At 36.0% G+C, this 13,731-nt stretch overlaps 1 protein-coding gene across 4 annotated transcripts in view; it reads left to right on the top strand.

Moving 5' to 3' along the window:
* The first annotated feature begins 985 nt into the window (after positions 1–985).
* Positions 986–13,731, top strand: part of LOC311080597 (kinesin-like protein KIF21A) — a 57,269-nt gene continuing 44,523 nt past the window's right edge. For 2 of the 4 annotated variants that reach the window (XM_084110630.1, XM_084110629.1), the window contains exon 1: positions 986–1,339. In XM_084110630.1, the coding sequence (XP_083966756.1) occupies positions 1,296–1,339 (44 nt within the window). In that variant the 5' untranslated portion in view covers positions 986–1,295. The remainder of the gene's footprint in view (positions 1,340–13,731) is intronic. The other 2 variants (XM_084110632.1, XM_084110631.1) reach the window with 1 other exon arrangement.

Below are 13,731 nucleotides of genomic sequence, written 5' to 3'. Positions count from 1 at the left end.
TTTATAGATCAACCATTTTGCATTTAATGACTTATATGATGAACTATAGATGTTTTGAGGGGTAAGACTATTGCACAGAGAACTATTTAATACATTTTGAGCAACGTGGCATTAGCAACTGATAATGTAGGAAACCGCAGACAATTGTACATAATCAATTGCATGAATGTACCAAAGCAATCGCAACTTGTTCAAAAGAATGAGAAACTGCTTTTATGATGTGCACAAGTGACTGATGATGTGGAGGTTGAACAAGTCGTTTTGAGAATTTCATTTCTGATCTGAGAAATGCACCAAAGCGACTGAGAAAAACTGTATTTAGTGTTGTTTTGTTTTACTTTTTTGTTTTGATGTTCACTTTTGTTGTTGCTTTGTTTGTTTGTTTGTTTGTTTTTTGTTTCACTTTTTTGTTTTGTTTTTTGCTTTGCTTTTTGTAGTGTTTTTTGTTTTATTGTTTTGTTTTCTTTTGTTGTTGCTGTTGTTTTAACTTTTCTTAGGTGTTTTTGTTTGTTTTGTTTTGCTTTTTGTATTTATTTATTTATTTATTTATTTATTTTTTTGCCAATTTTATTCTTAAATATTTTGGTTACTTTATTTTAACCAATGAATAGTATAAATGACTGGCAAGCAAACAGTACGTCTCGCATCTGGGTAATGGAAATCTCTCATTGCTAAGTGCAATATTGCATGTGTCCAAAAGGAGGCGCTGTAAGATTTATCCGTTCTGTCTTTGTAGCCAACCACCATTTACAAAGAATTCGAGAGCCTTTTGTTTTGATCCTTAAATTAATTCAATCAAAAGTAAATGAATAAATAATTTAATAAAAAAAAAGACTATAAATGGAGCAAAACGTGTATATTAGACTAGATATTTTAACTACTGGAAATCTTGCATATATATTGCAAATTTTAGTGGATATTTTCCATGTCCCACGTAACCTGTCATTTTGGTGTAGAGAGGAGGGCGTGGTCTGACGTGCTCGATGAAGGCGTGGCCTGGTGATGTCATTCTCCAGGAGAGAGTCGCTCTTCAGGACAGATGATTGTGCGTGTGCGCGCAGTCGCTCACTCACCGTTCAGCTCATTAAACATGTAACGTGCTGCGCCGAACACGAGATGTTTTACTTCATATTTGCATTATTTCCCCGTCAAAAGAGCGCCCGTTTGGATCATTTCAGCTTCATAATGGCAGAATAGACGCCGGGAGGGACGCTCTGTGTGTGTGTGTCTGCTGCATAAGCCGATAAAGAAAAGGAAAATCAGCTATATTTATCCTCTGTGTCCTGACCGGGAACATGTCTTCGGGACAGGATGAGAGCTCAGTGCGCGTGGCTGTCAGGTACAATTCTATACATTCTTATATTCATATTATATTATAGTCTTCAGAAGAGCCTACAAAGTCTCACTGATGCTCCATATGGGCCCGCCTCTTATGTACCTGCTACAATGTCACACCATCATCAGGGCTTTATGTTCGGCACGAGCTCATTGTGTTTACGTAAACGCCTAATGTTTAATAAACATACGATTATATGCTTGCATTAGACAATTTTATTTTATTTTTTTTGCCCTGTTTTCTTAATTCTGAGGTCAGACTCTGGCCTTATTGTGTTGCTAAACATGGATCCTTGATGTAGAATAGAAAGTGTTAATCAAGGTAATGCTACTGTTTTACAGTAATATAAGATTATATGATTACATTAACATTTTTAGATATAGATTTTCTTTTCTTTTACCGTGAAGTGGCTGAAAACTACTACTGTATGTTATGTTACAGTGTGGCTGTAAGGCCTCATTGTGTTAAGTACAGTATATACACAGTGTACTGTATATATGGCATTTTCAGACTCTACTGATTGTTATTGAACAGGATCAGATCATTATAGACATAATTTATTCTAGGTTTTAGATTGTATTTTAAATATACACACAGACGCTCAAATGCTTTATTGTTATCCAATATTGATTTGTTTCTTGTGCACCATTTGAACATGTTGTGTAAGATGACATGCATGCATACATTTTATTTAAATTTATATTATTTTACTTTTATTTTTATGGTGTAGTTGTGGTCTTATTGTGTTTACATGGACTCCTAATCTTTTAGATATGTACATTTAACATAATATGCAGGCTTATCTTCTGTAACTTTTTGTTTTTCTGTGTGTTCATTTCTAAGTTTCTATTGACGAAAGCCACAAAAGTGGGTCCGGATTACTGTATCTTATGTTACAGTAAAGTTGTAAGGCCTTATTGTGGTTATTGAACTTTTAATGTTCTATAGATATGCAAATCTAATATTTTATCTACATACATTATTCTACTGAGGTCTGTTGAGTTGAAGTGGTTCTACTAGATGACAGGATAACATATAGTCGGGTTGCATTTTACTTTTTTAAAGCCATTCAAACTTCTTATTTCTTTTGGCAGTCACTGAATGTATTTGAAATTTGATTGTGTTTTAAAGTCACGATATTTATGTTTGTTTATATTACAGTATTCTAAATTATTTATCCGGCAACCTGTCACTCATATGAGATCACAGCAATTGCAAATGACAACAATCCAATGATCCAATCAATTGTCCCGCCCTACATCTCTTCTTGTTCGAGAAGCAGTTTCACTCAGATATACTGTACATCACAAATTAGGGAAGAAAAGACTATCACAACATCTGTTTCATGTCGATTTAAAAGGAATAGTTCAGCCAAAAAATGAAAATTCTATCATCATTATATCAAACTTGTACACTTTTTATTTTTCTCTGTGAAAACACAAAATCAATTTTTAAATAATGTTTTTGACCGTACAGTGAAAGTATAATGTGGTTTTGGACCCCATTGACTTTCATTGTAAATTGACAAAAACAGTTTTTTTGTGTGTGTTGGACAGTGTTAGACAGTATTATTGATTTACTATTATAACATGTAATCATATTTTGAATTTATTTTTTATATTTTCAGTTCTCAATTCTTAGTTTAAGTTTTAATAGTTGTGCTTTTCCCATTTTTTTTTAATATATATTTTTTTAATATATATTTTTTTAATATATTTTTTTTTAATATTTCTTTTAGAATCAATTTCAGTTTGACTAATTTTAGTACTTCATTTAGTTACCAAATTAACATTCCTAATTTCGTTTTAAGTTTCTCATCTAGCCTAATATTGAAATTTAATTTTATTTCAACTTTATGTCAGTTAACGAAAATATTTTAAATATATATATATATATATATATATATGTTAACAGTAACAACACTTTCTACAAAAGAAAGAAAGTCTTCTTTCTGGAAAACTAAAGAGTGGCATGGGACACACAAATCAGATCTGAACAGTTGTGCTACACAGTGTAGACAGTCAATAATTTAGATCAGATTCCAGTCGGATACACAAATAATCGGTTTTGGGCTGACAGTGTGAACAACATAAATGATGACAGACTGGGTGAACTATCCCTTTAAGTAGTCTAAGTTAAGCAGTTAAAGTCTATGTGTGATAATATCTTGGAAATGATATAATCTTCACTAAACACATCCTTTTGTGACCAAATTGAAAGGACACACAGAATACTTCTTTTTGTGTTTGGAAAAGGCTCTGTTGAAAAACAAAGGCCGTCTATAGACTCAGGTTACATTGTACATGCCTCAGGAGCTCTGGTTACTGGAGCTGACAGACTTTGACCTGCAGCTCAGTTTGCTCAACATTTGGACTTAGGCCTAATGTCATTGACCATTTTTTATTCCTCTGTCACATTTCTATGAAGACATCGTTTTGCCTATGAAAGCCTGTCAGATTGAGAAAGTCAAATGTGCTAAAATAGGTGCTGGATGCATTGTGACCACATGGAAATGGGTTTATTTAACACTTGGATAATCTGAGAATTGATGAAAAATGAAGAAAATGTGCATATAGTTACAAGAAATGTACATGTACTATTGCTTGGTAGGCATTTGAGCGATCCAATCCAGTTCACATGGGTATGTTAATCTGTCAGATTTAGTTTAAGCAAGCAGGTCACATGAAGACATGTTTTTTGGACATGTACCATGGTCATGTACCTTGGCTGATGTATCGCAAGCATGTCGTCTTGTATTTTTGTTTTGTCACAACGGCTTTCCTTCAGTTTCGTTCAGATATCAGAGATAAACATGTTAACATTTAGCTAACTTGGTAACTTGTTCTGCAATATTGTTTTAAAAACGAATCCACATTTGCATTTTTTTGCAAGACTTTACGTGTGTCCAAAAGTTCTACACACACTTGCAAGTGTGGGTATTTTGGACAAGGCAAAGGTCTATAGTTTAGCTAACGTTTACTCTTTTAGCTAACTTAGCTAATTTAATAGATGTGTTGCTAATGTTATAGCTTAGCTCATTAAGCTAAATTAGTATAGGTTTAACAAATGTTGTAGTTCAGATAATGTTTAGTGTTTTAACTAATTTAGCTAATCTAGGAGCAGTTTTGTTAATGCAATAGTTTAGCTCATGTTTAGTATGTATTTGAAACGGTTTAGCTAATGATGATTAGTAGGCTAGTTAAGATAATTTAGCAAATTTAGTAGAAACCGTTATTTAATGTTATAGTTTATTGTGCAGTAGTTTAGTCGTGTCATTTAGCTAATTTAGTAGAAGTATAACTAACTCTATAGATTAGCTAATTAGCACCCCTTGTGGTAATGCTAAGAATGCAACACATACACGCTGTGTTATAAATTACCTGGCACATTTTAAATCGCAGTGTGTGGAAACATTTAGAAGCGTTCATTTGAGTATGTTTCAGGTCTTAAGAAGTTGCTTGTGTTGACATAAAAACTCAATGCAAAAGCCCAAAGGTTCAGTTCGAAGATATCACAATGTTTGTTCACGCTTGTGCTATACCTCAGAATCGCTTTGTGGAATGACTTTAGACTGTGTATCAGTAGATTTTTTCTCCACAGGGAATGACATAAGTGTTTTGGTGCCTGGCTCAGCATCATAAAGACAGTAGCAGTCTTTATGTCCTTTTAAAATGAAGTAACAGTCAAGGCTCTGAGATTTAGACCTTCAATCTGCAACATTAATGAAGGACAATCCATCATTCTTCTTTGTTTGTGAGGCTAAAGTCATGGCAACTGTATTAATAGCATTAAGTCGCTGACAGTATCTGTTGTTTGTAAAACCACGTCTGATGAGGCCCAAATGCGTGTTTTTACTGGCTTGAAAGAGACGAGATTCAGTAACATTTCTGTATTTTTTAGTTTATCCAGCCTGCGGTTAGTTGTTGGTACAGTACCAGTCTCTACCTGTTACACTGTTGCCTTCTAAAGCACTTCATTCATCTTGTGTTCAAAGACTCTTGGATTCATTCATCTGTTGTTCTCCTAATTTGACTTTAAATAGATTTGCGATGCTCGGATGCTGCTCTTTGGGAACATCTTTAATCAGACACAGTTGGCGTATGTTGAATTTTGAGTTGAGGCAGTTCAAACTAAAACCTAATGGCCCAAGCATGGCCATTGGAAAAACTCAGTTAGCTTTGTGTGTGCTTGTCAGGTCACTGCACTTTCCATTTACTTACTAAATGGCACATCAGTCTTTTTCAGAGTTTTGCGAATGACATGTGTGGAACAGGAAGCACGTTCAGAAAGCCTAAAAACTAAGAATAAAGTTATAACATTACGACATTCAAAGTTGTATTATTACAAGAATGAAGCCAGAAAATTAGGAGATTAAAGACTTTTTATAGTGTTAATAAAGTACTTAAAAAGAATCCTAATATTATGAGAAAATTTGCATGATGATTTACACTATAGGAATAGGATTGGATCTGAGTCCTACAATGACATCATGCTCAAAAACCTTTACAACTTTATTCTTGTGATGTTATGACTTCATTCTTTAACATAGCACTAAAACGTTGTCGTACAGCTCACAGAGTGAAAGCATTTGACAGCATGTTTCTAATGACTTTACATGTGTAGTTTCTGAGCAGTTCTCTTATAGCCTGCAAGAATCCACCATATATTCAATACCACCGGTCACAGCATTAATATTTGAAGCCGCCGGTCTTAACAATAGCATGCTTTATCAAATTACTCTCTGAGTCTGTCGCATTGGTCTGAGGTTTATGTTGCAGATTAATGTATCACTGTTTGGTTATGGCATATATATCACTTATTAGACTTACCAGTCTATGAAAGGTAGTGTGGCAAAGATCTCTTATTGAGAAGCTGAATCAAAATATCAGATGTACACCCTTTACTTTGGTTAAAATGTCACCATAGTTATGATATGTAAAACAGCCTGGTTAGCTGACTGCTGCACAAGGTCATAAGTGGGTCAATAAGCAGTAAAGCAGTTTTGTTAAAATATTATGTACGTGTATATAACAGTATTAAAGAGATACTTCACCGATTAGCATTAAGCTTTGTATCAGTAGAAACCCGGTAGTATTTTCGAATGACCGTGCTTCCCTCTCTATTTCTGTATTTTGTGTCTGGAAAAAAACCTCCGATGACGCAAAAATCGTAATTTAGCGTCATCGGAGGCTTTTTTGTCCAGAGGCGAGAGACTACAGCCAGTAGTAGGAGCTAGTTCTGCATGTTTTCAAACCCGCCCATAGGGGATCTCACGATAAAACGGCGTCTTTTCAGTTTTGAGTCAACTAGTAGCCTAGTTGTATCATTTCTTCCGATACTGCCCTCTGTAACCGGTAGGCGTGGCTTGGGAGTGGCCTCGTAGGGCAGCGAAGCAAGTGTTCTGGGAGTTTTTGTCTTTCATCCACATGTGCCAAAAATACATTTTCTGGATTTTCTCAGTCTAGAAGGCACCAACTTCTAAAATAATTTCACATTTCTACTACATAAATTACCCAATTTAAATACAAATTCACCTTTCCAGCGGTGAAATATCCCTTTAAGGCTCCGATATACTTTAAGTGAAATCGAAGAACAAACTGTTGTGGCGCTGGCTGTTAAACACCTTTGAACTACCTTTGGTCCGTGGCGATTATTACATAGTAGGTAGGTTTGCGATGAGGTTCCACCTTCTTTGATGTAGAAATCTTCTCTGGTTCATTTCTTTTGTTCAGTCCGTCGACTTCAGACGTCTGCGAGTAAAAACCTGAACTCGCTGGAGAGCTGCTTTGTTAAAGCTGCTTGATTTATTTATTGTACGCTGAATCCATTTTCACACATGATTTGGCACCTTTGAGTCCAGACCTTAAATTGATGGAAATAACATCACAACATTTATGTGCATACATTTTTGGTCAAGATCTTGTATTGACAATGCAAGAGTCCAGCACTCTGTAAAGTCTCCTTCAGCACATCCCAAAGACTTTCAATGAATTTCAGATCTGGACTGCCAGTCTGGGTGTCTTTTCATGTGTGAAAATGATTCTTCATGCCATTTTTTACAACCATTCTTTGACAATTTGAGCCTGATGAATCTTGACATTGTCATCCTCGAATATGGCCATGTTGTGTCTTACTACATGGTTGTTTAAGAAATGAAATATGCAAGCAATTGTTGATAAAGAAAAACGTCAAGTCGTAATATTGGAAATATTCACGTTTTAAAGGGCACCTATTATGACTCTTTTCACAAGATGTAAAATAAGTCTCTGATGTCCCCAGAGTATGTATGTGAAGTTTTAGCTCAAAATACCCAACAGATCATTTTTTACAGCATGTTTAAATTGTCATTTTTTGGGGCTCAGAAAAACGTGCCGTTTTAGTGTGTATCACTTTAAATGCAAATTAACTGCTGCTGCCGGCCCAGGGGGCGGAGCCTCAAAAGCTCACGCTCAGAGTCAGGACATTATCAGAACAGAAACTCTCAGTTGCGGTGTGACTCGGAGTCGGACAATAATGCCCACAGAGGCAGAGAATATATGCTGTATGGAGATAGAACAGGTATAGTTTAGTTTAATTACGGTTATAACTTATTTGTCATCTGCTTTTATCCACTAATACAAGCCTGCTGTAGCAAAACCCGTCCGAATGATGACCAAAATATACTGACGAGTTCAGTGAAGTTTATTGTACTTCACACAAAAGATGAGTGTTAGTTTTACTCCAGAGAATCACTGTAAGAGCTGAATAAACACAGTAAAAGAAGTGCGCATTAAAGTCTTATCCATAAACTCTCTCTCTCAGTCTCTCCCTTTCATTATCAACAACATACACAGCGAAATACACAAACACTCGTTAGAACTAACATTAAACAAATATATACACACCTTTTCAGTGGGTGCTAAATAAACTGGTAAACCTTATATCCGTAAAATGACTCGATGAGCTGTCATAAAGTGCGTGCTCTCACTTTAATTTCTGCCGTGGTCAGTAATGTTAGTCCTGTCGCTCTGAAGACTGTAAGCTGGATCACGAACAGCACAGATCCATCCTTGAGTAACAACGGGAGTAAATGAAGACTGCTATGTTCATTCTTACATCCAACAACAACACACCTCAATCGCTTAGGAGACATTCTTGTCTACAGCTGCTCAAGCATCGAAACAATGGCAGACTCTGTGTCCAGCTCACTCAGGGCGGGTCTATGCTCAAACTGCAGTGTCAATCAACAGTCGTGGGAGGGGCTTGTGCAATTCTACGTCACATTGCACCGAATCTGAGAACAGCTCATTCTGAGAGAGTGCTTATGATTTATTGAGATTGTAAAAAAAACACTGGGTGGATTTTTATCATTCTATGGTGGTTTTGCTCACACACTGCCAACACACATTTATGTTCAAACACCATGTAAAAGTGAATTTTGCATAATAGGTGCCCTTTAAACCATGAAGCCAGTGGATATCACACAAGCAATGTGCAAGCTTTGAGTTATGCAGTGATGAGCTATATAATTGCGGGGTAAATAATAGTAATATTAATTTAATAATTAAAGTAGCCTAATAATCATCATCATCATCATTTAGATGTTGCTGTTGTATATGTTCGGTAATAGTATACCGCTGTTCACGTATTTCAAACTTCTTTTTACCCCCAAAAGAAGAACACAAAAGAATTTTGTCATGAGTATTTCGTGGCCTTTATGGTCACACCACCTGACATTTTTAGAGCCTAAATTTAAAGGTGCAGTTTATAAGAATGTCAGCTAGTGGTCGAAATAGGTACTGCAGTCCAAATTCAAAATATCGGAGATCGTTGTTTACCCCGCCCCCGTCCTGCTCAGACTCGGCACTCATGCGGGTGTCGCGACACGCAACAGGAACGAGCGCAATTGACAATGAAAGCCGAGGAGACTTACACACTGTAAGTTGATGAGTTGATTCATCTGTGTTTTAATATGCTCTCGTTCATAGAGATTTTTAGATGGATATCGAGGCTTTTTAGGTTGGGTAGAATCTGCAATCTCTGATCCAGTTTGTTTGCTGGCTGCAATGCGCTGTGTTTCCTGCCAACTGGCATCCCGGGGTGTTATATACTATTGTGTGAACTGGCAGTGGGCGAGATCACAGACCAAAACAAAAACAGACATTCCAACACGGAACACACATTTCAAAGTAAAATAACTGGCTGTAGAAGTGTTTTTCAGAGAAACAAGTATGTGAACTCAACATGTCTGCAAACATATTATGGTTTATGGTCTTTAGTAGAGTGAAAAAGTTACATACAGCACCTTTAAGCTTTCAATGAAAATTTGATATAAAATGTTTTTCAAAACTGTATGGAACCACCACGAATCCAAAGGTTTTTTCTAAAAATGTCGCTCATGCATTCAACTCTTTAGTTTGTCATTGACCCAATTTCATTTCACGCTTCATAAATGTGAAGTGATTTTTATGAGTATTCTGGGCATTACAGATTTTTAGAAAAAATGGGCATACTAGATCCAGAGCCGCACCTTCTAATGCATCCCAAATGGATTTTTTTTAGGTCTGCTCATGTTTATTGATGAGCCAGTTGAATAGAGCTATAGGAACCGTCTGTCACGTGAATTGATGACTCAGCAGACTCACGTGCACACAGGATTGGGTGGTTGTGTACACAACGACGATGACATTAGTGCAAGGCTTTAGAAAAATGCTTGTTTACTCAAGCATGGGAGGCATCTGTGCATGCTAAGAGTGAGACAACAGTTTCCACCACAGCTATTCTGAAAAGCCAAAAATATGTACAGTATATCTTTCCCATGTCACTCTGCCTCTTATTTTGTGCTTTATTTCTGTCCCTTTAATTCACACATATAATTTCTCTTTATTTAGGCCCTATACTCCATAGAGACGTCCTGGATTGTGTTTTGCACCTTTAAATATTTTTGTTCCAAAAGCAACGGATTCTTTCCATTTATTATTGTTGATGTTTTGTGCCGATGAGCTCATGGGAGCAGATGTGGGTGGATGTTTTGGGTCTATGTTTTCATCAGTTGTCATCTCTTTTGCTCCTGCTTGGGGCGACAGACGGACAGCATTACAGTGACCTCTGACCTTCATGTCCTTACCCTCACATGTGTGCAGTGAGAACTGTATGCAGGCAGTCGATCAGTGTGTCTACTTCCTGTATGTGTCAAGCCAACTTAATTTGCACTTTCCAGAGTGATAGAACACAGCTGATGCTGCAAAACATATTCCTTCTTGTTTAAAATACTCAAGAGACATGCTCATCCTGACAGGATGTTAAAAAGGTGCCTGAGTTCGAAACAATTTACCACAGAAGATTACCACAGAAAAGTATTTCAATAATTCAAAAGAAATTCAATTTGTAAAAACAAGAATAAGTCATGTTTACAGTAATGCATTTATAGAAGTCTGGATTAGACATTAAACCCTGAGTTATATATGGATATTGTGGAGCTTGACTACAGTTTATGCAGAAATTACATTATTGAATTAATGATATTAATATTATAATATTAATGATATTATTCATTGCATCATGCTGTAGAAAGTGTGCAAATAGTTTTTAGATACATTTGTCATGTGTATTTTTTTCCTTTTGTAATGAGGAACATTTTTCAGTATAGGGCTGACACATAAATATAACATTTTTAAAAGTTGGTAATAAAAAAATAAAAAAAATACTGTAAATATATTGAATACATTGGTTTTATGTAAATTGAATATCTTGTGCAAATTTTTGACAGTTGTGGGATTTTTACAGACATTGTTCAAAGTAGATATGTTTCATGCTAGGTTAATTTCACATAAGATAATTATGGAAGCTTGTTTCCGCCACAGAATAAAAAATAAAAAAGGTAATTGCGACTTTTTATTTGATTAATTTTTCTCACAATTGCGAGTTTTTGCAATTTTGACTTAAAGTCAGTCCTTTTTTTCCTCAGAATTGGACTTTATAACTCGCAATTGCGAGGAAAAAAGTCAAAATTGCAAGTTTATTTCTTGGAATTTTGACTTTACTTCTTGAAATTGTGTTTATATCTCGCAATTTTTTCTTTATAAAATGCAATTGTGACTTTATTTCACTCAATTCTGACATTATAACTCACAATTGCAACTTTATATCTTTTTTCTCAGAATTGCGAGATGAAAACTCTGTATTGTGAGATAAGTCGCTATTATCTTTTAAAATGTTTTATTCTATGGTGGAAAAAAGCTTCCAAAGATAATAGTTGATCTAGTTATTTAAATACAATACAAGATATTTAGTCCTCCAATTCTTTAAAAAAAAAAATCAGGGAGCCAATTTGTGCCCTTTTTGTGGAATCGTAGAAACATAGCTATTGAAAAATAGGGTTAAAACAGAGTGTTTGCTTCTTAGAACAATGTGGAAATTTGATGTCAGAGTGTGTCTGCTACCTGTGTCATAATGTGTAAGAAAACATGTTTGTTTGTACCTGTTCTTCCATTATTTAGCAAGAAATGAAATCCTCCATAAAACAGTAGAGGCCCTGAAATACAAAACTAATCTGTGCAAAGCCAACAGTTTTAATCAGGACAATACAAACAGATAATGGGATAGTTTTGTTGACTGTTCAACAGATGGGGAAATCCTCACATCCCATTTATGGCCACTCATTTACCCGGGAATATTCTGTTCCTGCATAGATTACACAACCTTAGAAAACCTTTCATTGAATAAGCCGATGTTCCCTAACAGGACATATTTTACAGCAGTTCCGAGTACGGTTTAGTGATCGGGTTTCACTTTTGTAATGTTTGAAGAGTGAACGTGTACACACACACACACACACACACATACACACATACATCAATATGCAAAGGTAAGAGTGTTGTCTTACTTAGCCAGAATTTTAACTCGGCAAGTCTAGGCCACTTTTTAGCTTAGGCCAGAATGTACTCTATCCAAATATGCAAACACAGATGTAAATACTTGGCCATTGCATTGCAAGCCCAATAGATAACTTTAAATGTCTATATGCCATTAAACCAGTGTTATTATTCAGTTGGTTAGCTATAAACACACAGTTTTGTCTGCTATAGCGCCCTCTGTGGCAATTGTGAGAATGCAATATGCCGTTTCCTTGTAATATAAATTTAATTCTGAAACATTCTGGGGAGTGACAACTCTCGAAATAGTTTAAGCATGTTAATGAATATGGCAATGTTGATGTATTTGGTCTCGGCAGACTAGATCTGCTACGCTGCTGCTTCTGTTGATTATTGCTGCTGCTGCAGAGCAAGTATGAAGTTGCTACTGCTAATATACACACAGATACACTGCTGTGAGCATGTAAGATAAGATATGCTGCTGCATAAATAGACATACTCAAACCCCATAGCAGATCTAGGCAGGTGGAGCTGGGGGAGGAGGAGGGGTTCAGAGGAACTCTGATCGCACGATGCAAGACTAGCTTACAGCAAACACTGAACCAGACTGTTTAAATGTTGAGCAAGAAATCTCATCAGCCTGCTCCCTCAAGTACACCCTTTACACCTTTACTTTACATATCAGGACATCTGGTTGTTAGCTGGTTTAAAAATTAGATAAATACAACCTCAGATGAACAATAACACATGACGTATTACACCATGTCATTATTTATTTACCAGAAATAAGGCCAAAATGGAGAAACCATGTGTGAAAAACTAAGTACACTCCATGATTCAATAGCTTGTAGAGCCACTTTTAGCAGCAATAACTTGATGTAATCGTTTTCTGTATAATTATCAGTCTCTCGCTTCGTTGTGGATTAACTTTGGTCCGCACTTCTTTACAACGCTGCTTTAGTTCATTAAGGTTTGTGGGCATTTGTTTATGCACAGCTCTCTTAAGGTCCAATACCATAGCATTTCAATTGGGTTGAAGTCTGGATTTTGACTGGGCCATTGCAGTACCTTGGTTCTTTTCTTTTTCAGCCATTCTGTTGTAGATTTGCTGGTGTGCTTGAGATCAATATGATATATAACCCCGAAATATGACCTAACGGGGAACCTGTGAATCAAACATTTAAAAATAAAAACAAAACAAAGGACCCGAACAAAATAGTGAAGTAGTTTGAGCATATTAATAACTTATTATTACCCTATCATCTGCATGAGGACGTCATTAACGACAGTTCTGTATTGTTGAACCAATGTGGTTCAATTGAAATGTGCGACAATATGAATACGGTTTTGGGACTAGTTAGTTAATTTCTCCCATGATGCATCCCAATATTAGGCGAATGTTTGGATTTCATGCCATTAACAATCTGTCCGTTTTTTTTTTCTTTTTGGTCGACCAAGCCTCTTCTAGTCGACTTTTAGTGGGCAGCCCTAACTGGGGCATAAGCAAGCAGATCGTATGAATAAGATTGAAGTCGAACAAGT

The sequence above is a fragment of the Abramis brama genome (genome assembly GCF_963993115.1).
Source record: "Abramis brama genome assembly, chromosome: 4".
In the NCBI taxonomy this organism is placed as follows: Eukaryota; Metazoa; Chordata; class Actinopteri; order Cypriniformes; family Leuciscidae; genus Abramis; species Abramis brama.
This window is presented reverse-complemented; position numbering and strand designations above follow the sequence as displayed.